The 27,744-nt window shown below is 37.4% G+C and overlaps 1 protein-coding gene across 1 annotated transcript in view; it reads right to left on the reverse strand.

Moving 5' to 3' along the window:
* Positions 1–399: 399 nt before the first annotated feature.
* The window catches only part of IscU (Iron-sulfur cluster assembly enzyme), a 38,036-nt gene continuing 10,691 nt past the window's right edge, over positions 400–27,744 (reverse strand). Inside the window, exons 2-5 of the mRNA XM_089101223.1 lie at positions 22,392–22,511; positions 7,973–8,077; positions 6,599–6,677; positions 400–615 (exon numbers count right to left, since the gene is read on the reverse strand). Of these exons, the coding sequence (XP_088957349.1) occupies positions 542–615; positions 6,599–6,677; positions 7,973–8,077; positions 22,392–22,511 (378 nt within the window). The 3' untranslated portion in view covers positions 400–541. The remainder of the gene's footprint in view (positions 616–6,598; positions 6,678–7,972; positions 8,078–22,391; positions 22,512–27,744) is intronic.

The raw sequence follows: 27,744 nt of genomic DNA on the forward strand, positions 1-27,744 counted from the left end.
CCAAATTTCAGTTGTTCCTTAGTTGTCTTTCTACATTTCTTAGTCATTATTGAAATTACTCACTTTTACAAGGTTTTTTTTTCCAATTTAGCAGGGTCTAAAGTCCATATTTTCAATAAACAAAAGAGAAAAATTTATTCAAAATAAATCAGTGCTCTTTAAATCAATAGTTTTTTTTTTCAATTTAATATTTTTATCCACTGTTAGAAACTACAAACAAATTATTTACTTTTTACTCTCAAATGTTGACATTTTCAACATCCAAGGAATGTACCTGAAGACCATTATATAAAATTAGAACAAAATTATAAAACATATAATATTATACAAGAATTAAATAATAAAAAAAAAAATTTAAAACGAGTAGAACATGACAATTTCTAACAAAAGACAGGACAATTTTCATGAGCGCATTTTTAATCGAAAAAAATAGATCTAACTGACCAAATGGTTCAGAAACAACCTTAAAAGTCACAACATTACTAAGTGTTGGATCCAGCTCGTAGGTAATTCACATAAATAACAAAAGTGAACAGGCACTTTATTGTGCTTGCTTCTTCTTCTGCTTGATTCTGTAGTCACTCAACGCTGCTTTGATTGCATCCTCGGCAAGCACTACAAGAAATAATGAAATATTAGCACTGTTTCCTAGGTGGAGCAAGGTTTCCTTGGGTTGAATTTTCTCAGCAAATGTTCCGATAGGCGATTTCCCCTAGCGCCTTTTTATGGTAAACATAGATAGATCAAAGCCGCGTTTTCACGCTCAGCAGGTCCAAACACGGGTTATTCTCGTCTAGTGCATCAAGCGTTGTGCATCAAGCGTTGTGCATCAGTGCATCTAGTGCATCAAACACGGAGTAGAAACTTCGAACCGGCTGAAACTAGACGAAAAGCTTGAAACTAGACGAGAACAACCCGTGTTCGAACCCGCTGAGCCTGAAAACACAACTCAAATATTTGCTGAATTTGTGGTGAGGTGACAAGAAAAGTGCAGCAATGAATTTTATTCAAATACTCTGACACAGCAGTTTCAGAAGTAACACAAACATAGTTGTTTCCATATAGAAACCTTTAGTCAAATATTGAAGGATTTCGCGAGGGGATATTGACGCAACAAAAGTATGCTTTTGGCCCAAGCTCTGTGTTTTGTGGATGTGTTAGCATGTTTTTCTTTACGAGTTATGAGCCCACAGACAGACCCTGCTCTGAGAACATTTCTTGAGTTCGGCGACCCCACTAACAATTGAATATGAGTGATCATATTTTAGAGTGGGAGAATATCCCCACCCCCCCTGGGCGTAGCTTTGGCAAATAGGTATCAAAATTAAGATTAGAGATAACCGTAAACAATTACCTGTCAATGTTTCTAAAATGTAGTAGTCAATATAAGCTTGCAATAACATTTTCGATTCTTTTATACTTCCCAGGCAAGCCAAAAAATCTAAACAGTCAAACCTAGTGAAATTTTGCCGTTGAACATCCACTTCAAAAACAATTAATAAAATATAAGGACAATAGCCTAATAACACAAAAAAACAATTTTACAGCAAGCTGTGAATTAGACAGGATTGAAGGAAACACTAAAACATACTTAGTTTCGATGGTACCACCTCAACATTTATGGGAGAAAGTAGAGAACGTTAATTCATGAGGGGTCACGTTTCAAAAACAAACCAATGCTAAAATAGTACACACGTTTCTAAATTAAAGTCCAAAACACATTGAAGGGTAGGAATACAGATGAAGAAAAACTTCTTGAGAGTACTTGTCGGATTTCTATATAAATCGAATCATAATTTCCTGTGCGTCATTACTTATTTGTGAATGAACCGTGTTAATTCTTTACTGTTTTCCATTGTTCCGACAGTATCTTCTTCATAAGCGGATAGATATTCAATGCATTAGCATTGACCTTTGAAAAAACAATCGACATTGAAACAACGAGCATATATTAAGAGGCAGAGTTTCAAGATTATTCCCAGTCCAGGAAAACAAAACAAATACATGTTCAAAACGTTGTACTATTACAAGGATATGACGCTTTTCTAGCCATTTTTTTTCATCTGATCCAATCCCTTCCGTCAAAGAATCCTTGGTAGGTTCATCCTTCTCCCCCTTCTCAAGAAAGAATGCATACAGGAAGTCCTAAATAATGCTATGCTTGCCTCATTCAAAAAGGATGAACCACAGAAACGTGATTATGAATTTTCCTTCGCATCAATTCGGCTAGTTGAGGCACTAGTGGCCGGAATCCATTTCTGGTTTGTCTTAAACTGAGTCACATTTCAGATATTGGACTAAACAGATAGTCCACAGTTGATTGAATATGTTTCACCAACAGGCCTATTACCAAGAATTGATCCATCATTTGGAGCAAGAGCTTCTAAGCCGCATTTTTATTGTTAGGAATTACAATTCGTTTTTTTTTGTTTTTTTTTTAGGTTAATTCAGAAAGTCAGAGTTCTACAATAAGTATAAAAGAATTATAAAAGAATCAATTTTTTTTTTATCTTTGAACTTCATTATTCTAGAAGTGTTTAATCCCTAACGTAAACTGTTTCTTACGGGTAACTCTGATCTTGATAGGAGTCACATATTTGAAATCAAAGTAAACTGGAAAATTTTGGCATTCTTTTTTGTTATTTTAAAATAATTTTATGAGACGAGCATGAGTAAACAAAAGCGACCATCAAGCTAAGCCAGGCAATTTCTGCAACGGTGGCAGAGTTTTAGGAAGCGAAGCTTGACCCTCTATCCAAAGGTAGCAGAGGAAATCCGTCAGCGCACCTCAACGAGGTAAAGGGATGTAAACATCGCTAGGCTTCACGCCAAGCAAGGTGATGGCTAACGCACTGCAGGGTGACCTTGAGGAGTGACACCCCTTGAGGAAATTAAAGCCTAGTAAATGACGCAGCATTTGCACTGGGTTCTGACTAATGGATAATTCTTCTGGGTTTGGCCTAATTTGGTGGGCGTTTTGGGGCTGAAAAACCTTCTCCTAGCTAATTTATCTACTGTGGGTTGCCTACCCGTAGTAGCATAATATTTGTAGGCATGGATATACAATGATTCGAAGGTAGTAGGATTTCGATTCTTGTTTATAGAAGAGTCGCCAAGTGCTGAAAACCATGTTGTGACCAAGATGGGCTCAGGCTTGCAAACAGCCTCCCTTCAACTGGAGGTCCCAGGAACTTCTTGCTATCCGGTTCCGAGCCGGCTTAAGCACTTCTGTGGAGACTTGAGAAGATGTGTTAGTCCCCGTTCTGCACTGGTACTGGGACCATTGCTTTTCCTGAGGCAACAAAATTTCAATGATTTGAAAAATAGGAAAATTGCAACTTGGTATGTTACAACGTTAAAAACTAGCATCAAATCAACATTTTGACTGAGGAATTCAGATGCTTCGAGCTGTGCTTATTAGGAGTTTCAAAAATTCCTATCCAAAGGGTAGGAAATACGAACTTAGGTGCTATAGAATTTTTTTACTCAGGCAAGAAGGATGGGGTACATAGACAGGGAGTAAGGATCATGATGAATAAGGAAGCAGCTAAGTTTTGTTTAGGTTGGGAAGCGATTAGTAATGGAATGCTAGTCGCTCATTTTATGACTAAATTGTGCAAGGTATCAAGCATAGTAGTATACGCCCCTGTACAACCGACTGATGGAGATGGCAGTGACTCGGATGAATTTTACTTACAACTAGAGGAGCAAATAGGTAGAAATGCGGTGTTTTTATTAGATTTTAACGCCCAGGTCAGTAGAAATAGGGATAGATGGCATCCTAGTCTCGGTAAATTGGTGTAGGAAAAGAAAACAGTAATGACTACAGATTGCTGCAATCATATAGTTATAACAAATACATATTTGGTCATAAAGTGTCCCATAAGTTAACATAGTACTTGCATGATGGCAAGACAGCTAACCTTATTGATTATGCCTTTGGAAACCGAAGACTGGTAGGATCAATACATGACACTAGGGTATATAGGAGTGCTGTTATTGATGTTTAAGTAAAGATCACCATTTAGTAGTATCTAGGGTTAATTTGAAACTGATATCTAGGAAGGCTACCTACCTTCCGAAAAATTGTGACGATGGTAGACTCCAGGATGAAAATTTGAGAGAAACTTTCTAAGAGCAGTTGAATACTAAACTTGAGTTTAAAATTTGACAATGTAGAAGATAATTGGAATAATTTCAAGAGTAATGGAGCCACCATTAGCGACAAGGAAAGGGTTAAAGAGACATGGGTAGAATATCTTGAGAATGTGCTAAACCGGGATAGAGTTACAGGAGAATGAAAAATTTTGTGACACCTTGGATGTAAAGAGAAATCTATTTTTCGAGGAAGAATTAGTGACAGTACTAAAGAGATTTAAAAAAAAATAAGGCCCCAGGTGCAGATAGTCCGGTAAATTAGTTTCTTAAATATGGTGGTTTTGAGGTTAGAAATAAGTTAGTGAAGATTGTGAATACAATTTTTCAAAAAGGGGAAGTACCAAGCGATTTTAGGAAAACCCTAATTAAACCCCTGTATAAGAAAGATGACAAGAATGAGTGTGGTAATTGTAGAGTTTTAGACTGTTTCTGGAGGTAGCAAATTACTTAGTATGGTGATAGTTTTTATGCTTAGAAATGTTGTAGACACTCTTAAGAAAAAACCGTATGATTTTGGAGGGGTAAAGCATGTGTCTACCAAACTTTCACTCTTAGATTAATAATTGAGAAGTGACTGAGTCATTAAATACTTTTAATCCTCAATTTATAGATTATGAGAAAGCGATTAATTCAGTAACGCTTCATAAAAGCGTTATAATTCAGTAAAGCGTTATTAGACGAGCTTTAGCGAAGGTCTTATCCTTGTATGGAATACCAGACTAAAACATTAAAGTAATTAGTGTTATGTAAGAGAATAATGCTCCTGCAGTTAAGGTAAGAAATAAGGTTAGTAGCTAATTTTTTATTAAATAAGGAGTTAAGCATGATTTTTTCTCTATCCCAATTTATATGGATCCTTTTTATGGACTTTGTCTTAAGAAGCACAGGAAAGGCAAAGGGAGAACACGAAATCACATGGGGAAGTAAAACTTTCCTGAACTTGGATTATGCTGATTTAATCATCTAGATTTAAGCATCCTAGAAGTAAGTGTGAGCGAAATGAATCAATTTCTAGAAGTTTTGCGAGTTCAGGGTGCTAGAATAGGTTTTAAAATTAATGTTAAGAAAATGAAAGTCGCTGAGGCTGGTAATAAGAGAATATGAAAAGATGGCGTTGGGTAACGACAAGATCGATCAAATGGACAGCTTCACTTACCTAGGTAGTATTATTAGTAAAGACAGTGGGTGCAGTGAAGATATTAACAGTAGAATAGCCAAGACCCAGGGATTTTCTTTTTCACAGTTGAAAAAAGTTGGGAAGAACTGGAAGAACAAGTCTGCGAACCAAGATTAGAATATTGGAAGCTACAGTAATGACAGTGGTCAGGAGGAGACAAGACCCAAAAAACGAAAATTTACAAGTGTAATAAATGATACTTCGTTGGAAGAAAAAGAAATTTTGTCCCACCACCTAACAATTAACAAATCTACAACCTGGACCGTCATGTAAAACTAAACCAATAAGGGCAGCTAAAGTAACGGGCATTGGCAAATTGTCTGAAGTAATGAAAATCCAAAATGAAGAAGAAAGAAAAATGGGGTTAGAAGGTAAGCGACAGCGGAGTCAAAACATGCCAAAATTGAAAATAATGGTTATGATAATTTGGTTTGGGATTTTGACATGGATAAGATCATCAATGCTTACCATGCCCTTGTTAAAAAAATAAGTTTCGACAAGAGGAATTTCATAATGACAAAAGACAAGTCAGGGCAAAAGTCGACGTTCAACATTTTATTAAAGCTCCAAGCAATGAAATAGCTATAAATAACGACATTAGAGTTTATAAGGACGTTAGTCAACAACCTGATACTGCATCAAGTTGCATCAATGGTAAGCATCAATGCTTACCATGTCTTTCTTACAAAAATTAACCGAGAAAACGAGTACGACTGGCCACAAAAACGATCTAAATAGGTCAAACGGTCTAAATACTTTACAAAAGAATTCGTATTTTCCAGGGTGGTTGTAACAAACCCGTGGTGACTTCATGACGTCAAGAAGAGGCTCAAGTCTTCGGTTAGAAAACAAGCAATAACGAGAATCCATATATAGAAGCCTGCCACATGCAATGTGCTGGAGCGCAGATCGCCGCCGGGCTTCCGGTACTATATATAAATATATATAAGTTATGTTAGTTAAAAAAAAATCAGGTTAGTTAAAAAGCTGAATCTTATGAAGTCATTTTTAGTTAGCCAAAAATGCACTTAAACCTGAATACCAATAACTTAGATGGTATGTATATATGCATTAATAGGTATGTGTGGGATGAGATCAATCGGTATTGAGGACCCCAATCACCTCGTCATGGATTATGGTTGTTACCTGGGATACCCTGCATAGAAGCACATACCCATTTTTGACCCATTGCCCAAGCTTTTAACACAAAAAGCAATTTTTTTTTTAATTCTCAATACCAAAACAAAAAAAAGAAAAACTTACTGGAACAATGCAGCTTAACAGGAGGGAGACAAAGCTCTTTTGCAATTTCGGTGTTTTTAATAGTCAAGGCCTCATCAATCTAAAAGGGAAAAGAATTAAAATTTGTTTATTATTCAAACTTCATACAGAATTCAGAGTTGAAGGTTCTTTCTGCAACTCTCACTCCAGAAATTAAATATTAGCAGCATTATCTAGCAGCTCAAATTTCCTACTAGCCTTGTAGGGAAAGTTTATTCAGTGACGACGCCAATTTACATAGCTACAAGAATCTGTCACACGAGGCATGCAAAATTATCTGGATTCAAAGTTATGAAATGTCATTTTTCTGGAAAAACAGCACAAGGTTTTAAAGAAAATCTGAAACAAAAGACTAATCATATTATTCATTATTCTTTTTTACAGATGTACCTGCATCAGCATTGGCCAGCCTTCAGTCCGCAATCTGCATCCCAATCTTAACATATTCTCCTTTGGCCCACCATTCTACTTTTAAATTAAAATTAAGGTCAAAGAGAAAAGTGAAAAAAATAAAAGATACAAGTAGAAATTCAAAGTATGTTGTCTTCTCAGCTACCTTGATGGAAAAAAATCGTAGCAGTAGGCTACTTGTTATGCTGGAAAAAAGCAAAAAATATATAATTTATTAAAAGCTACAAGCAATCTTTACCAATATCTACAATAGGTGTCATATTACATGCTTCATCAACTGAACACAGTAAATGCAGAACATCGTCTTTTCATGCAATTTCCGGATTAATCTAAAACAATTGCAGTAGAAAATAAATAGCCTAAATCATTTCTCACTTTTTTCTTCTAAGATCCCATAACCTCTTAACAGACTTTGCAACATGAACCCTATTCTTTTGATATTGTACACTCGTTTTCTTTGATTAAACCGAATAAATGAATCACTTATAGTGACCCCAATTTTTACATAGTTGTTTTAGATATTATCTTTCAAGATACAACTTTTTTGGGGAGGTATTCCTTTTGAATCAAACATCCATACGATAGTTATAAAAAAACGAAAAAGTGAAATCAGAACACTAAATCTTGCTCATATGTCAAAGTTTTATTTGCAAAAAGTAATAATAATATGCTTCATATTCAATTTTCCAAGTATCACGCAGTTGGTCTCATACTTAAAATTTATTCAGAAAAAAACTCATGAATACTGTAGATATTTGATTTTTTTTTTTTTTTATTATTCTAGTTCGTGTCCTTAGGACTATTTTTCTCCGCCAGTCTATTATTGATTGCACAATCCCTATGGAATTGTATCCAATCATTATGTGGAGACTTAGACTAAAAAAAAATTAATATTTGGTTCTTTTTTCTGCATCACACTTTAAGAATTGACAACAAAAAAGCTACCGTTTTGCCTTTGACCCATTCTGTTGCCAGTGATGAAGATGCAATAGCAGAACCACAACCAAAAGTTTTGAACCTGGCATCAATGATCTTGCCATCTTTATCAACCTGGAATCAAAGGGAAAAGAAATATTTAGGCAATAAAGGATAGCTCAAAACTGAATGCTCTTCCTAATTTTATTCCTTACAACAAGTTCTCTATAAAAAAAAAATAATAAGTAAATTTAAGCTATTCTTGAAATCAATCTCTCAATATTACTTGAAATAGAAAATGTTCGAATTAACTATATTATGGAAAAAGACAAAAAAAAGGAAACATTCTTCTTCAGCAGAAAACTCTTGGACTTCATCCTTTGCGGTCCTTGTGGCTTCAAAGTTGGCGGATGCTCCTTCATGGCATTGATTTTTATTCTTCCACGGGGGGGGGGAAGAAAACTCATCAGAAATAAAATGTATTTTTTGAAATCATATTGCACATGATCTTTTGCTACATCAGGATTCGGACAGATCGGTTCGTTTCAAATTATAGGCTCTGTCCTATAATTTGGTAGACGGATTCGGAAGTCCTCGGGATCAGATCTGTGGTAGATGGGGTGGGATGCCTGGTCATATAAATTCGTCATTTCCCGAGTTTTTGCATTTATTTATATTTTTATTTTTGTTTCAAATACAAACTGTACAAATAGTAGAAAACAGTAAAAATCAGATACACATACTGTGCCAACGATTGACTGATACAGGTAAAATATTTGGAATCACTCTTGCTGCTTCTTGGGCATCAATTTCTATATGAAGTCATGTTTTCTCTTTGCAAGAGAATGCTCCTTTCTCGCAGATTCCACCATCTGCTCTCTTTCATTTGTTCTGGACTTCCCAGCTTCTTCGAGCAAAGGAACAGCTAGGACAATATCTATGGAACTCTTGGACTCGGCAGCCTTCTTCATTCTGTCGGTCGCTTCCTGAAGTAGAGTATCTGCTACTGTTCTCTTTTCTTGCTCTTATGCTCTAAGTTTTTTCTTTTGCTTTCCAGGTCTTCTATTTCTTTCTTTTTGTCGTGGACTTCCTGCAACTTCCGCTTACTGTCCTCTTCGAAAGCTGATTTCTCCTTCTCAGATAGCTCTTCTTTTTTCTTTTCATCCAGATATTGTTGATACCGAGACAGTGCGGAACGTGCAAGATTCAACAGCTCTTTTGTAATAACAAACCGTTCTGGTTTTCCTCCATAAAGCCTCAACGTGTCATATACCATGAGTCTTGCATCCAGAACGCGTTCAGACATCAAGGCCTCGATGTCACCGAGAATCTTACCAGAACGCGGGAACCCACGCTCAACATCTGCGCTGCCATGCGACAACGTCAGCATCGCTTTGATAAGCTTGGTAAGTTCCGGCTACTTGCTATCCCCGCGCTCATTTACCAGTCCAAAATAATGGCTCAAAAAATGATCGAACCGAGTAATGTGCTCACAGGGTCCAGTTCCCACTCGCAAAAGCAGCCACTCAGCCTGGGCGACGTCTGAGCTTACTCCAATCGCAATCTCGCGTGTCGTTATGTCTGCAATATTTCTTGAATCCTTCATGTTGATCGGACTCAAACATCGCAAAGTCTCTAGAAAACCATCCTTTTCCAGAGGACAATTGTTCAAAATCAATTAAAAAAACTTTTTCCACAAAATAAGTTTTTCAAAGAAAAGTAAAGAACTCCATTAAACAAAAAATTAGCAAAAATAAAATCAAATAATCTACCAAGCGTGAAACTACCACAAATCAGCATCGATAAATAAATGAAACCCAACACGAACAGAAATTACGACAAATAACCGAGTCAAACTCAAAACGAGCAGAAATTAACATAAGTTGGGCGCAAAACCCCTATGCCTTTCCAAGGCCAGAACAAAATTGGCACTTTACTGAGAAAAAATATAAATGTTTTTACTTTTATAACTTTAATAAATCAAATAATTTTAACATTTTGATTACTAAATATCAGTACATGTATATTAAACTGACAATGCACGTTCAGTTTTATATTTTCAGTAAATGCAAATTGTGTTCTGGCCTTGGGAAGGCATAGGGGTTTTGCGCCCAACTTATGTTAATTTCTGCTCGTTTTGAGTTTGACTCGGTTATTTATTGTAATTTCTGTTCGTTTTGGGTTTCATTTATTTATCGATGCTGATTTGTGGCTACTGTTTAATTTAGTTTCATACCTCCTCTAGTTGACCTGAAATGGAAAACCTGATACCATTCGCAAAAAAATCTGTTTATTTTCTTTGATAGTTTGGATACACTTACGCTATTTTTATTGGGTTAAATTTTAAGAGCAGAAGTAACCCCGAAACTTTGAACATAATACCCTCAGTCGTACATGGGATACTACTGAGATGTCTTATTGGGAATTAGCATTATCACAGTGCATTTTGATTTAACCTTAAGGTAACATTTAGTTTTTAAATACAATGGGCAAATGGAAGGGTGGGTGTGGGAGGGTGGGTGTGGAAGGGGCTTTATTTGCCCTCCAATCCCTTTCTACTATTAAAAGGGCATCAGCACTTTCTATTTTCAATCGAATGAGCCCCTTTCAAAGTTCCCACGACTGCTCCTTCGATACGAAGTGCCCTGGTCTAAACAACAACAACAACAAAAAATATAACTAACCACTTTCGACTACTGAAAAGGGCACTATCCCTTTAAATTTCAAATTGAAAGAGCCCTATTTCGAAGTTTTTACGACAATGCCTTCTATAAAAAACTTATATGCCCCAAGATTATAACTTAAAACCCTTGCCCTGGGGGCTATGGGGGAGTATCCTCCTCAAAAACATATTTTCTATATGTAAATCAGCTACGCTGAACAAAATGACTTTCTAGAAATTTTATTGGATGTTTTTGTGGGGAATTATGAGCGTGGGGGGGGCTAGTTGCCCTCCCCTCCAATCACTTTTGACTATTAAAAAGGGCACTAGCCCGTTGAATTTCCAATCGAATGAACCATTTCTTGAAATTTCTACGACAACGCCTTCTATAAAAACCTTGTATGACCCCAGGTCATAACTTAAAACCCTTGCCCTGAGGGTTTTGGGGGAGTGCCCTCCTCAAAAACATTTTTTCTATCTGGAAATCAACTACGCTGAAAAAAATGACTATCTCAAAATTTTGATTGGATGTCTTTGGGGGAATGATGGGCGCGGGGGGGGGCTAGTTGCCCTCCAATCACTTTCGACTATTAAAAAGGGCACTAACCATTTCGAACGAGCCCCTTTTGAAGTTTCTACGACAAAGCCTTCTATAAAAACCTTATATGCCCCCAGGGCATAACTTAAAACTTCTTGCACTGAGGGTAGTGGGGGAGTGTACCCCTCAAAAACATATTTTCTATCTGGAAATCAACTACGCTGAACAAAATAGCTATCTAAGAATGTTGATTGTACGTTTTGGGGGAATCATGGGCGTGAGGAGATTGGTTCCCGTCAAATCAATTTCAACTATTGAAAAGGGCACTAGCCCTTTGAATTTCCAATCGAATGAGCCCTTTTTGAAGTTTCTAGGACAATGCCTTATATAAAAACCTTACATGCCCCCAGGGCAAAACTTACAACCCTTGTCCTATGGGCTTGCCCTAAGGGGGACTGTCTGGACTGATCTGGAAATCAACTACGCTGAACAAAATGGCTATCTCAAAATTTTGATTGGATGTGTTTCGGGAAATGGTGGGCGTGGAAGAGGTGTTAGTATATTAGTACAACCTTATTTATATAATTTACAACCCTTGCCCTAAGGGCAGTGAGGGGGGGGGTTGTCATCCTCAAAGACCTAATTTCCAGAACTTAAAACTACGTTGAATAAAATGGCTATCTCAAAGTTTTGATTAGATGTGTTTGGGGAAAAGGTGGGCGTGAGAGGAGGGTTAGTTGCCCTCTAATCACTTTCGACTATTTAAAAGGGCACTAGCCCTTTGAATTTCCAATCGAATGAGCCTTTTATAAAGTTTCTCGACAACACCTTCTATAAAAAAAAACTTATATGCCCCCAGGGCATAACTTACAATCCTTGCCCTAAGGGGACTGTCCTCAAAAACATAATTTCTATCTGGAATTCAACTACGCTGAACAAAATGGCTATCTCAAAATTTTGATTGGATGTGTTTTGGGAAATGGTGGGCGTGGAAGGGGTTTTAGTCAACTTCCAATCACTTTCGACTATTAAAAAGGGCACAAGCCACTCCAATTTCCAATTAAATGAGCGCTTTTCGAAGTTTCTATGTCAACTTCTTCAATACGAAGTGCCCTACTCTAAAGGAAAAAATTAATAAATAATACATTGTGCAAACAAATGAGCCTGTTTTGAAGTTTCTAAGACTACGCCTTCTATAAGACCTTACATGCCCCCAGGGCATAACTTAAAACCCTTGCCCTGAGGACTGTGGGGGAGTGTCCTCCTCTTTACTTAGTCCCCGTTTCTTGTCTCGTTCTCGAGTGTCCCCGGTCTTTACTTAGGCAGCGCGATCGCGCTTTATGCAACAACTTTCTATATAAGCCTTATATACACCCACGGCATAGCTTGCAACCCTTGCACTGAGGGCTCTGAGGGGATTTTCATCATAAAAGAAAGTTGTCTTGATCTAGAGCTTGTGTGACAGTCTTGATTTAGAGCTTGTAGTGTCAAGAACTCTTTTTGGATAAAACCCGGTTTTACATTGTGAGTAATTTCCCAGTGGACACCTATTTGAAGACTTTTTGTAATCGGCTTATCTATGGCTTGGTTATTTTGACCGCTGTGATTTTCCCTGGGAACAATTATTTTAGCTCAGTGTTGCCGATTGGAAGTTGCCAATAGAAGATTTTATTACGCAAATCTTATAAGCAATATTCAACCTTTTCTTAAGGTGTGTCGACAGTACCACGTTGTTTTCGGGATATCGACGGAAATAGAGGACAAATTATTCCTAAATGCTGTGTTGAACTTCGTAAGCCGTAGCATGGAAAGAAGACAAAAACCAGAAGGAACAGTTAATGCTGGTGTTCAATTTTTCACGCCAGAGGAATTTCTAAAAGCGAAAGAATTGCTCCATAAGCTAATATAGTTTACAGCATACTGTAAAATTCACGCGAAAGATGAAGAGAATTTTACGGACATTCGCTGATTGATTGACCAAGCTCAAACCAAAAAGACCGAATTGCCGACTTTTGCAATTAATTCTCTCTGGTGAGTCTCGGCTACTATTGCAGCTACTGTATCGACTGTAGCTATTAAGGTGAAGGAATGGTCTCAGGTTATTCAGAAGTATTTTGCTATTAATGCCAACAAACCCATTGAATGGCGAAGCGCTTCAAACCAGCCTGAAAAGCCTTCTTATGTAATCGTACTGAAAAATCTGCCCTAGTCGCTTGATACCCCGAGTGCTAGGAAGAGATTAATAGATTCAGTTAGTGCGGAAAGTAGTGATATATCCGAATTACGGAGAGTAAAATCGGACTGGAAACTAGTAGTTCGCTTAAAAAACACAACTAAAATCATTATTGAGTCAATCAAGACCAACCAGCCGCAGATCTCTGCTGCATTAAAGAGCCCTAATTATATTGGTGTAGTGAAACGAGTCCCCTCTGACGTATCGGCGGATGAGCTAACTGCACTGATCTCCAGAGCTACGAAGTCTGAACATCTTGGCAGTTCCCGTACGTTCAAAGTATTTTTCAGCTGTCGATCGGATTTGGATAAATTTCTTAAGGACTCTGTGAAGATCTTTTACGCAAAACTGCCCACTGAAGAATTCCGTTTCTTACCCCGTCGTTGCTACTCATGCCACAACCAAGGTCACCTAGCTGCCGAGTGCTCCAATAGCCCACTCTGCTCCAGATGTGGCGCCTCTGACCACGTCTCCAAAAAGAACGATGCAGAAAAGTAAACTCGTGCTATGTTTAGCGTTTCCTGCAAGAAGGCGGGTCATACCTGCTATAGCGTAAAGCGTCCGAAAAACCAGCAAAAGGCAACTCATTAACATGATGAATAAAGAAATCTCTAACATTTCACTAATTTCTTGGAATATAAACGGAAATTTTTCCGAGTGGTCTCTTGTGGTTGACCAGTTTGTGAATAATTATAATGTGATATGCCTGCAAGAACATTTCATCACAGAAGCTGGCATAAGCCTACTAAATCTCTGGCCGTCCTACTCTGTGTTCTCCGTGCCTGCAAAACGTTCATCTCCGCGGGGCCGTCCGTCTGGCGGTATTGCCACGTTGGTTAGCAATCGTCTCGCGTGCGAAGTAGGGCCTATACGAAAAAGTGATAATTTTCATGCAATTAGACTAGATAACCTGCTAGTTATAAATGTGTACCTTCCAACTGATTACCGTCACGACAAATCTGATAGCGCTTTTGCTATAAGTGCTGCCAAACTAGCCCACTGCCTTAAAAAAGCCGAACGCGAGTCCCTTGAGTGCATAATAGTGGGTGACTTTGAACTGTAATTTAGAAGTTGATATTAGTGCCCAAAATAGTCGTTGTTATATTCTAATAGGGATACAAGAGAACCGTTTTACTATTCACCGGAAGAACCAGAACTTTTCGTATATCCACCAATCTGGCTCTACGTCCAATCTAGACCATATTGTTAGCTCTAGTTCATTCACTTCGGATCATTTCCCAATTCAGTGTATTATCAGTAGGCCTGCCTCGTATTCCGCTGTGAATAATTCGTCGATATTCACTCAGAGGTGGCATGACGTTCCGGTTTGGCGTAAAATTGATAAAGAAAAGTTTCAAGATTCTTGTGATCTTGTTTTGTTAAAAATCCACGTACCGTTTGACATAATTATGAAACTCTCTCATCGTGATGTAAGAGACGCATGTCTAAGTCTTAATATTTATTAAAGTAAACTGAACCAGGCTCTTCTGTTTGCCGAATGCCAAGAAATACTCAAGTCTCGTGTTAGACAAAAAACTTAAGAAAAAAGATATTCTTCTAACCCTTTCTCACAATTAGCATGGGACTAAGCTACCTTCTGGTACGGGATATGGAAAGAATGTGGTAGACCACACTCAGGAGTAGTTAAAGAGATTAGAGTTGCATCTAAGCGTAGGTTTGGGAAGGAACTTGCTCGTCACCGTGTGCAGTTCAAATCTGAGCTTTCTGAAAAAGTAATTAAAAATACTAATATGTTATGGAAAATGTTTGATAAGAAGGAGTCAGCGGGTCCCGACTCCGATATCTCATCTTTAAAATGGATAAATTATCACCTTGATGAGGTTTCAGCCCCAAAAAAGGATTTTAATATTTATGTTCAAGAAAAGCTTTCATCCCTCCTCTCATTAATTCCAGATACAGATTTCCTAGTTACCCAATCACAGGTTGCGTCCGCGATCTGACGGTCGAAAAAGAAAAAGTCGGCTGGCATTGACCGTATATCCGCCCTTCGCCTTAGCCATTGCAGCCCAACTTTCATGGGGCACCTAACTCTTCTCTTTCAGATGATCTTCACTACTGGACTCGTACCATCAGCATTCGGTACTGGGTCGCTTAGGCCAGTCCTGAAGAAAGGAAAAAGTACTTCGGATTGTGCTCCGTTCAGACCGATCACAGTAGCACCAACGCTTTGCAAAATCTTCAAACTTTTGGTCATTGATGAAATCCAGGAAAAATTCTGGACTCCCCCTTCCCAGTTTGGGCTCCAGAAGGGTCTTGGTTGCGGCCACGCCATTTCTGCTTCGGCTTCAGTCTTTATTGACGCTCATGAATCAAAAGAATCCGTTGTTATAGGTCTACATGACGTCCGCCGTGCCTATGACTCACTTGTCCCTGACCAACTCATTCTGGATATGGGAAAGAGAGGTGTACAAAAGGACATCCTACTACCCATTAAAGACATGTACGACCACCTACAGGCTGAACTCCTACTTCCTGGCCATGGTCGATCCCTCATTGAATATACACCAGACGTGATGCTGTCCTACCGAGGGAATCCAGTGGTCCCAGTAAAAAAGGGTTCTCGACAAGGATCAGTCACATCTCCTTGTGCCTTTGATAATTGTATTATTGAACCACAGTCTACTATCGAGACAACATGCATAGCTCATGGCATAGACGTTACAATGATAGCTTACGCCGATGACATTCTGAACCCCAGCCGCACAGTTGCAGGTACAGAGACCACCTTCTCCACACTACAATCAAATTACAGTCGCATTGGTCTTGAATTTAACCCACAGAAGTCGGATATTCTTCTGTTCAACTGGCGCCAAGAAGAGGTCTCGTCTCTGAGGCTGGGAAAACTGTCTTTGGCCCATGTCTTGAAAATTATTTACCTTGGTTTACCAATTGGAAAGGATCTAAAAACTACACGCTCCCTTCTTATTGATCATATCCGTAAACGCCTGACTTTTGCTTACAGTAGAGTAGTCTCATCTAAAATTCTTTTCAACCGTTTAATTCTGGCTCGCCTTTATAACGCAGTATCCCTTCCCCATTTCCTGTATATAAGCCCGTTTTGGAGAATTTTTCCCGAGCCAGAGAAAAAAATGCTCAGATCCATGTTTTTTAAGTATTCGAAGTTCTTGTTGCGGCTCCAGCCGTGGACAAGAAATTCGTGCCTCGTTAAAAATATTAAATTTGCAGACCCAACGATAGCCATAGTTGAACAAATTAAACGGTACAACAAGAAAGTCTCTTCCCACCCTTGGTGCCGTTTGCTAAGGCAGTAAATCCTTGTCCATTTAATTTTATTTCCACATCTCTTGTCATATTTAGTCTCTTTACTATCTCTCATCATATTTAGACTAATTGATTGAGTCCGTTGATTATGAATTGAAGTTATCAAGTATTTATTTTTTGTGTGTGTTTTTTTCTTTTTTAGTGATACTCCGTCTTTTGTACCTTTTTTTGACGGGTAATAAATAAATAAATAAATAAAAAGAAGACCTAATTTCAAGAACTTTCAACTACGTTGAACAAAATAGATATCTCAAAATTTTAATTCGATGTGTTTGGGAAAATGGTGGGCGTGAGAGGGGCGTTAGTCACTACCCAATCACTTTCAACTATTAAAAAAGACACTAGCCCTTTCAATTTCCAATTGAATGAGCCCTTTTGACGTTTTGACAACGCTTTCAATAAAAACTTTATATGCCCCCAAGGCATAACTTACCACCCTTGCCCTGAGGGTTGTGGGGGGAGGGGTTGTCATCCTTAAAAATCTAATGTCCAGTATTTTCAACTACGTTGAATAAAATGGCTATCTAAAAATTTTGATTGGATGTGTTTGGGGAAAAGGTGGGTGATAAAGAGGGGTTAGTTGCCCTCAAATCACTTTTGACTATTAAAAAGAGTACTAGCCCTTTGAATTTCAAATCGAATGAGCCCTTTTTCAAGTTTCTGCGACAAGAATTCAATAAAAACCTTATATACCCCCAGGGCATAACTTATAATCCTTGCCCTGAGGGTTGTGGGGGAGTTTCCTCCTCAAAAATATGTTTTCCACCTGGAAATCAACTACGCTGAACAAAATGGCTATCTCAAACTTTTTATTGGATGTGTTTGGGGGAATGATGGGTGTGGGTGGGGGTGGGGGGTGCTAGTTGCCCTCTAATCATTTTCGACTATCAAAAAGGGCACTAGCCCTTTGAATTTCCATTCGAATGAGCTTTTTTGAAGTTTCTACGACAACTCCTTCTTTAAAAACCTTATATGCCCCCAGGGCATAACTTAAAACCCTTGCCCTGAGGTCTATGGGGGAGTATCCTCCTTCAAACATATTTTCTATCTGGAAATCAACTACGCTGAACAAAATGGCTATCTCAAAATTTTAATGGGATGTGTTTGGGGGAATGATGGGCGGGGGGGGGGGATAGTTGCCCTACAATCACTTTCGACTATTAAAAGGGGCACTATCTCTTTGAACTTCCAATCAAATGAGCCTGTTTTGAAGTTTCTACGACAACGCCTTACATAAGAACCTTATATGCCCCCAGGGCATAACTTAAAACCCTTGCTCTGAGGGTTCTGGGGGAGTGTCCTCCTCAAAAACATATTTTCCAACTGGAAATCAACTACGCTGAACAAAATGGCTATCTAAAAAATTTGATTGGATGTGTTTGGGGGGATGATGGGCGTGGGGGGCTAGTTGCCCTTCAATCACTTTCGACTATTAAAAAGGGCACTAGCCACTCCAATTTCCAATCAAATGAGCCTGTTTTGAAGTTTCTACGACAACGCCTTCTATAAAAACCTTATAGGCTCTCAGGGCATAACTTAAAACCCTTGCCCTGAGGATTGTGGGCGAGTGTCCTCCTCAAAAACATATTTTCTATCTGGATATCAACTACGCTGAACAAAATGGCTATCTCAAAATTTTGATTGGATGTGTTTGGGGGAATGATGGGCGTGGGGGGAGCTAGTTGCCCACCAATCCCTTTCGACTATTAAAAAGGGCACTAGCCACTCCAACTTCCAGTAGAATGAGCCTGTTTTGAAGTTTCTACGACAACGCCTTCAATAAAAACCTTAGATGCCCCCAGTCTATAGCTTAAAACCCTTTCCTCGACGATTGGGAGGGAGTTCTCTTCTCAAAAACACATTTTCTATGTGGAATACCGCAAAGACGAACAACATAGCTTTCTTGAAATTTTGATTGGATGGGTTTGAGGGGGTAATTGGCATGGGGGGGGTCTAGTTGCCTTCCAATCACTTTCGACTATTAAAAAGGGTACTAGTCACTGCAATTTCCAATCGAATGAGCCCTTTTCGAACTTTCTACGACAACTCTTTCGATACGAAGTGCCCGGGTATGGAGAAAAACCAAAAAAAAAACACATTGTGCCCACATCGTTCTTTACTTAGGCAGCGCTCTATGATATGGCGAATACCTGCAATAAAATGTTTTCACATATTGACATAGAAAATGGCCTTGCCTTTCAGTGTTGCTTTCTCACCGAAAGCTCGTTCCACGTTTTCTGAAACTAAGGGCTTTTCTGCAAACTTTTCAGCAAGGTTCAACATTTCTGGTGAGACATTTTCAGTCTCGGTCACGAAATCTGGAGTAAAGACCCGTCCGCAAAGCGTCACGACTAGTCTTTCGATGTCTGAGTGCAGAACATGAATGAGAGGCTCTTCTTTCTGGAACAGTTGGGTGAAACTCTTGAATCGTTCTGCTGAGGCTAGAACAAACTCGATAGGCCTTCATCGTCGCACTTTTTATGTAAGCTACAGTCTTCAGAAATTTGGGAGTGGACAGAAGATTCTTCAGTTTTTTCTCTCTCGGCAAAAAGTTCAGGAAGTACTCTAAGATTGCCGGCCACTGCTGCATGATTCTAGCGGGGGCACGTCCGATCGTCAGCCAGCGGTTTGGGACATGCTTCATGAAAGCATTCTCTGGTACTCCCACTTTCTTTTGGCACTTTCGATAGTCTTCAAAACGTGCAGGCCAGCCGTCAAAAATGAATGCGCAAAATAACAAAGTTGGAACTTTCTTCTCCGAACACCTGAAGACCTTTCAAGAAAGCGTTATGAATTATATGGATGCTGCAAGTACCAATCTTCAACATTCCCTCTCCCGTCATTTTGTTTTTTTCGGCATTGAACTTGTTCCAAACACTTTTGTTGACGTTTGGTCCGTCACTTCCAAGCGTGATCAGTTTTTCAAGTGGCAGCTGATACTGCTCAGTGGCTGACATAATCTTCCCATACAGGTCCTCACTTGTCGTGTGACCCATAAAACTTGTGCATAAATCTCTGCTCTGGATTTCGTTTCCGTATGAGGACCAATATCGAACACGTATCAGTAACTCTTTCATACCAGCGTTGTTGGTTGTCTCGTCATATTCTAGTACAAAATATGACTGAATGTCCTTCACAAGCATTTGCGTACAGTAAGGATGCAGCGCATCGGTGATCAGATACGTGTGTTTCTTCGCACATAGGGACATTCCGTCGGGGATCTTACCGAGGAACATCGCATGGAAGGTTGCGACAATATGGTCTGAAGAGTTAGCAGACATGGAGCTCTGTACCGTCTGAAGTGACAATATTAACTCAGCCATATAAGCGGCATCACGCTCACAAAACATGTTTATACCAACTAATGGTTTATCCTTGGTTGTTTCATCAACTCGAGAGTTTCCGGTCAGGTGAAGCTGTAGTGGATGTAGTTGAGCAGTAACTGCAGTATTTTGTTCTGCAGATCGCACATGTTGGTTAAGCTGAGCAACCCCAGCTGTGCAAACAAGATTTTTCAAGCAGAGTTTGCAAAAGAATGAGTACTGGTCGTTCCCATTCTTACACCATTCGCCAATCTTTCTACCGCTGCAATCCGTCTTAGCAAGCCATGAACTATTGAACTTGTTAGGCCCCATACTTGATTACCCAGCATCACCTGCAAAATAGCATCCCGCGATTGAAAGGCCATGAAAAGAAAAAATTTGGATATGTCCGAAACTGGGCCTTATTCACATCAGCCTTTTATAGCGTTCAGCCAGGAAAAGTCGCAAGAAATCACTGTTTCATTAAGCAGAGACTGCTAGCCTATATACTGATCTTCGCTCATTTCGGACAGGCCCAACATGACAAAAAACAAAACATAGGCTAATAAGTCAACACAACAGCATAGCCCAAGCAGAAGCAGCTTACTAATCCCAACACAAAGCATTAGTTAAGTTCAAACAGCTCAAAGGTTGTAATTAATTGTCGATCTACACCAAAAGACACCACAGTTTACAAGCAGAGTCAAAGGCAAAGAAAAGCACATCTTGGCTTACTTAACGAGCAGTGAAAATTGCAAATCACGAGCAATGTTCTTGGTGCTCTTCAGCCGAAAATATAGGAATAATAGGATTTTAGCCAAAATATAGGCATTTTATAGGAGTGCATTAAAATATAGGAATTTAATGGAATTTATAGGCGAGTCCGAACCCAGCTACATGCAAGCATAGGGCATCAATTGTCAAAGCTTATCCTCTTGTACTGCAATGGTAGTCACTTAGAAAATCTTTATTTAAGAATAAATCTCCAGTTAGCTTATAAAATACCTTGGGTATTTTATGAGTATACCATATAAGCTTCATCTTAATCATATTAAGCAATCCATAAATAGGTTATCAGGGCAGTGTCCCACTGGAGACCATTCCAAGTAGAAGGGCAGAGTCTGACAAGAGAGTTCATTAAGTATTTACTATAGTGTCTCCTCTTGTAGATAGTCCAGGTGCTCTGTGTTCCTGTATGCAGCTGTTTCACCTAGCCAAACACTGATGCCAGTCAAGATAGCTCATCAGAGGGAGGGTGTAGAATTCACTTGTAGAAAACAGATATTGACACCATGTCAAATTTATTACTGTAATGATGAAATGGTACCCAACCGGAGTAAAAACTTGCCCCTACTACACAATTATAGATACTCTGGAATTTTGCCAAAAAGGTTTTACGTCCACATTAAAAAAAGCGGGCATTCACATTTGGCAATAATCTTAATGTAAGAATTGTATACAGATAGTTGGTCTAGATTTTCATTGGGTCTTAGGACGAAAAATCCCACCCAGCTTCCTTACACTAGAGAACAAGATTCAACAAAGGTGTGCACACCATGAGCAATATGATGATGACATATAATATGTAGAAGGTGTAGTTAGTCAACTCTCTAAACAGCTTCACATTTAAATATAAAGTCAGTATGTCAAGTTGGAGTTTTGATTAGATAAACAATTGTTTTTTTTTTCTTGGATACATTTAAATTGTCACTCCAAGCATCTCCCTTTTTCTATTCCAAAAATTTGGAATGTGAGAGAAGGGAAGCTTCAAATTGAGTCTTCTTCTGTATGGTCAACTGTACAGAACATCGCATTGTGTGCAAAATACCAATACAAATGTATACCAGGATAAGTGTGGGTCCAAGGATACTAGACTGACCAAAAAGAAGAGTATCATGGCTAAGAAAGTTCTCAAGAACCTCAAACAAACAATCAGAGGTTTGATACATGTGGAGTTCCATAAACATGCCCTTGTGACAGACTATTAAAAGTTTTTTTGTTGCCCCAGAGGCACAGTACTAACCTTTTACCATTCTGATCTAAACGACTGACTTAAAATTTTGACCCAATGGAATTTTTAATGTGTCTGCTGTGTTTATTTCTATGACATTCAAAATATCAAAACAGCAATGACAAATTAACAAATTAAGAATCAGCTCACTTGGCTATTGAAACTTAATACCAAATGAGGTACAACTAAAGTTTCATAATTTTTTCATAGAAAAATTATTTCCTTTCCCTAAGTTTGTGAAAAAAAATCTTCAACTAGTTAAAAGCTCTAAATTATTGATTGGCAGCTCAAATATTACTTTTGAAATTATAGAATCTGAGTCTTCTAACATTTAAAAGTTAACTTAGGCCTATTTTAATCCAAAATGCTAGTCCACTTTATAAAGGTTGATACAACTCACCTGTATCTGAAGTTTCATAACATCTCCACAAGCTGGAGCTCCAACTAAACCAGTGCCAACATCTATTGCATTTTTATCAAAAGTGCCAACATTTCTTGGATTTTCATAATGATCCAATACCTTAGAAATAAAAGGAATTCAATAAGAGAGGTAAAAAGTTTCTTTCATATGAATAGGATACAACTTTTCCATCAAGGCCGCCAGCAGAAAATTTTCCGGGGGGGGGCAAAATATTAGTGGTGGTTGGGTGACAGAAAATATATTTCAGGATTTTTTTCATAGGAATAAGTTTATTTATAAACAGTTTTAGGAAAAAACTCTCAAATAAAAAGAGCAATTAAATTGCATGCAAAATGAACCAAAATAACCCCCCTCCCCCCCAAAAAAAGCAAGCAATCTTGTTGAAAATACATTTACTAGATAAGTCATATTAGAGGACCCTGCCATAGATGTTTCAAACTCCAATCTTCCTAATGTGGTTTTTCACTTATTTTCAGAAGAAACATTGTTGATGGATGTTTATTTGTTTTGTTGTTTCCCAAGGGTGATTATATAAAACTGATAGTCCAAGACAATTGGGAGGGAGCTCATTCAAGCGTAAATTTAAAACTCTTTTAAGTGACCATACAGATTGGGCCAGGGAAAAATCTTTTTTTTTTGCTATTTTAGGGCACAAAACTACAACTTTACCCAAAGAGGATGAATTTGCAATCAATTGAAAATTTTGAAAAGCTAACTGATTTAAACGTATGAATATCTATATTTTAGGCTTCTCAGTTGTAAAAGAAGTAATGCCACACTGCGGCAGCACTGGATTTAACCAAGTTGATTCGCTGTATTTGTATTGAAATTAGGCTATGTTTGGCGATGTGTTATTGTGTATCAGCTATAATGAGTGAGGGATGAGTCATTGTTTTGGTGGGGGTAGGGTAGACTCCTATAAAAATACATCTTAATGGACAAACTTCTTACTCTTCACGAGGCTTCCGATAAATGTTGAAAGAGCTAGAGGGAGTAGGAATTAATTAAAATGTTTCTCTATGAAGCTAAAACTTTACATTCCGATTTCTATCGGTACAGAGGTGGAAAAGGCAAGGCAGGTCATCATCAGCCCCGCCAAGAAATTTCTTTGGGGTGGCAAATACTGCAAGGAACTTAGTTTTCAGCAATTTTAAATGGTGTTATTTTCTTTTTCTATTTATATGAAATATTTCAATGTATTAAAAGAAATGTATTTAATGTATTTATCGATAAGAAAATCCTATTGATCCTATTGCAGAGTTTGTGATGGCTTCAGTTATGTAGAAGATCAAAAGTCTCACAGAATTTCCATCCATACAAACAATAATACTATTTTTTATCCAACTGAAATTCTTTTGTAGTAATATTAACAAGGACTTTTTACCAAAATTACTATTCATTGCCAATTTTTTAAGTAATTTCCTATATAAGGGTTTCGGACAAGGCGGTTCTAATGGTCTACTTCTTGTTTTGATCTGAATCTATTTTTATGATTTATGGGTGATTATATTTCTTAACATTGGACGTGATCGTCTCTTACTAGGTTGCTAGCTACTGCTGCAACCCAGATAATTAAAATAATCATATATATATATATATATATATATATATATATATATATATATATATATATATATATATATATATATATATATATATATATATATATATATATATATATATATATATATATATATATATATATATATATAATGATTCCTTTTATTACTTCACTTACTATGGGCTACAGTCCGTTCCTTAATGTAATTGCTCCAAAAATTAAATATCTGTAAATATAGCAGTATGAAGACATCAAAAATGCAGTTTTTTGATAAAAAAAAATATTATATTTTTTAATGTTTTTGTCTTTTGATTAAAAAGGGCACTAGAACTTTTAATTTCCATTCGCATAAGCCCTCTTATGACATTTTAGGACCACTGGGTCAATACGAGCACCCATAGGCAAAAAAATTTAAATGCATCTGTGATCTTTCTTCTGGCAAAGTATGATTTTTATTAAGATTTTATCACTTTTAGGGGGTATTTCCCCCTTTTTTCAAAAATAAGGTATATTTTCTTAGGCTCGTAACTTTTGAAGGGTAAGACTAAGCGTGATTAAACTTATATATTTAAAATCAGCATAAAAATATGATTCTTTTGACGTATGGTATCTATTGGTATCAAAATTCTCTTTTTAGAGTTTCGGTTACTATTGAGACGAGTTGCTCTTACTATAGTTTGCTACCACAAACTGTTTGATATTCAAATTTTATTCAAAACTTAAATTACAAATTTAAACGTAGGATGGTACTAATGCACGTACGATTATTGATCTACACATTTTAAAAGCAATTAACCAGGGATTTAAGGGACAGGTACCTCAAATTATATCTTGGTTAGGCTTGGGAATGGTTTGGAAAACAATCAGAAATTAAATGAAAAAAGGAGCTTTTCAACTGAAGCAGGGAACATATTTGAAGCCTATTTGAACAGATCATTCTGTATAAGAAGGGGGCTGTCTCCTTCTTAGCTCCTTACTCTTTACTTTGAAGTTTGGCTTTTTTCCAATTTTTCAGAAAAATGTGCAATTGGAAAGATAAGATCTTTCAAAGCACTAAACATACTTTTGTTTAATGAGCAAGGTGTTGAGAAAGGGGCAATTCCCCTTATATACAGTGTAATTTATATTTGTTTTAAGTTTTAAACTTACTCCTAGTTGAAAACCCTATTCTATTTGTTTAACTACACTTCATGAAATTTTCAAGCTTTATGAATGCAGTACTTTTGGTAATGCAGAAAAATCTATCAATATTTCAATGATCTCAGTTTGGATTTTGATGGTTAATCAAACAGTTCATGGTAATAAACTGTAAGTACAGAGCAACCCGGCTCAACAGTAGCTAAAACTCTAGAAAACTGAATTTTGATACCAATTGATTACAAATATATAGGCTTCATTAAGTTTAGTTTTACCCATCAAAAGCTACAAGCTTGAGAAAATTAGTCTGATTCTCTAAAAAAGGGGGAAAGTCCTCCTCGAAGGCATATAATTTTAACGAAAATTATACCATCAGATTCAGCATATCCAAGAACCATACTGTAGAGCTTTCAAGCTCCTATCTACAAAAATGTGGAGTTTTGTAATTTTGCCAGAAGAAAGATCATGGATGCATGTTTATTTGTTTGTTGTTTTTACCCCAGGGGTGATCATTTCCACCCAGTGGGCCTAGACTGTTGAGATAGGGCTCAATCTATTAGTGAGGAAACGTTCTAGTGCCCTTTAGAGTGCCGAAAATAATTGGAGGGCAACTAGGCCCCGTCCCACTCCAACTTTTTCCCAAAATCGTCTGATTAAAATTTTCATATAGCTTTTTTCTTCAGAATAGTTGTAAGGCTCAATAACTGTCTTTAGAGATAAAATGACCCCCTACAGCCCCTGGGGAAAGGTTTTCAAGTTATAAAACTTACCCATTGTTTTATTTATTATTGGGAATATGCATACATTTTTTCTGCTGGGAGGATTTTACACGGAGAGAATTTTCCATGGAGAGGGAAGTTTCAGGGGGTGAACTTTTCCAGGAAAATTTTACACTTGGAGAATTTGCCAAAATTCCTATACAAAATTTCTTTATGTCTTGCTTTTTCTTAACTGATTCAATTTCAGGCATGGAGATGTTAAGGGTAATTATCTGGGGTAAATTTTCGCCAGAATTGAATTGCCCAGAGGATATTTCTGTGGGGAGGGGAGTTTTTCTATCGAGGTGAAGTCAGGTATTAAAAACAATACCTGGCGTTATTAAAAAAAACAATTACAAATTAAATAAAAAAAAACAAGTTTTTTCAATTGAAAGTAAGGAGCAACATTTAAACTTAAAACGAACAGAAATTATTTTGTATATCAGGGTTGCCCCCTCTTAAACCCCTCGTTCTTTACACTAAAGTTTAAATTTTGTGCAAATTCCATAAAAACAACTCCTGAAACACAAGGGTCGTTTAATTAGAACAATAAGTAACTTTTTTTAAATACCGAAAAACTGTAGCGTGAAGAGCGAGACATTGAGGAGGGGGCAACCCCCCTCATATACGTAATAATTTCTGTTAGTTTCAAGTTTTAATGTTGCTCCTTACTTTCAGTAAAAAAAACTTCTTTTTTTTATTTAATGAAGCTTACAACCATTTTTCTTAAGGTAATGAAAAAAGTATGTCAATTAAAGTAGCACATAAAAATCAAAAAAGTAATTAATTAAAAAAATTACACAAAACAACAGCCTTCTTACAAAAACTCCCAGCATTGATATAAACTCCCAGCATTCAGTTCTGTTGAGCAATGCTGAAGCATTGGACGGATATTTTTTAGCAATATTGACAGTTTTGAACTTGGTTATCAAACAAAAAAATATTTAATGCCTTTAGACTCAATTGTTTATAAAACGTAACACATAATCAAAGTAGTTCATTCAAAGTAAAACATTTAAAGTAAGACTAAGAAAATAAAATGAAAATTTTTAATTCACTATTTTTATTTTAATTTTGAATACCAAAAACCAATACAGTTGACACCTTTATACTTATAAAAAATTAAATATTTTTCAAAGCATCAACTACATGAATACAATCACTCCTGGAAAAATAGACAAGTGATAACCAGAGGCAATGTTATACCGTTGCATATAGTACAGGCCATAGGGCTCAAATTTATTTTTTTCCCAGAGGCACTTCATATGGAAGGGATCGTCGTATAAACTTCAAAGGGGGCTCATTCGATTGGAAATCAAGAGTTCTATTGCCCTTTTTAAGGGTCAAAAGTGATTGGAAGGCAACTGACACCCCTTCCACACCCACCATTTCCCAAAACACATACAATCAAAATTTTGAGATATCCATTTTGTTCTACATAGTTGATTTCCAGATAGAAATTATATTTTTGAGGAGGGCACTCCCCCCCCAGCCCTCAGGGCAAGGGTTGTAAGTTATGCCCTGGGGGCATATAAGATTCTCATAGAAAGTTTTGTCATAGAAACTTCAAAAAGGGCTCATTTGATTGGAAATTGAAAGGGCTAGTGCCCTTTTTAATAGCCAAATATGATTAGAGCGCAACTAGCCCCACTTTCACATCCACCATTTACCCACAGACATCCAATCAAAATTTTGAGATAACCATTTTCTTCAACATAGTTGAAAATTCTGGAAATTACGTCTTTGAGGATGACATCCCCCCCCCACCATAGCCCTCAGAGTAAGGGTTGTAAGTTATGCATTGAGGGCATGTAAAGTTTTTATGGAAAGCGTTGACATAGAAACTTCAAAAAGGGCTCATTTGATTGGAAATTTA

The sequence above is a fragment of the Artemia sp. Qi Xiang Cuo genome, chromosome 2 (assembly GCF_049724085.1).
Source record: "Artemia sp. Qi Xiang Cuo chromosome 2, ASM4972408v1, whole genome shotgun sequence".
Lineage (NCBI taxonomy): Eukaryota > Metazoa > Arthropoda > Branchiopoda > Anostraca > Artemiidae > Artemia > Artemia sp. Qi Xiang Cuo.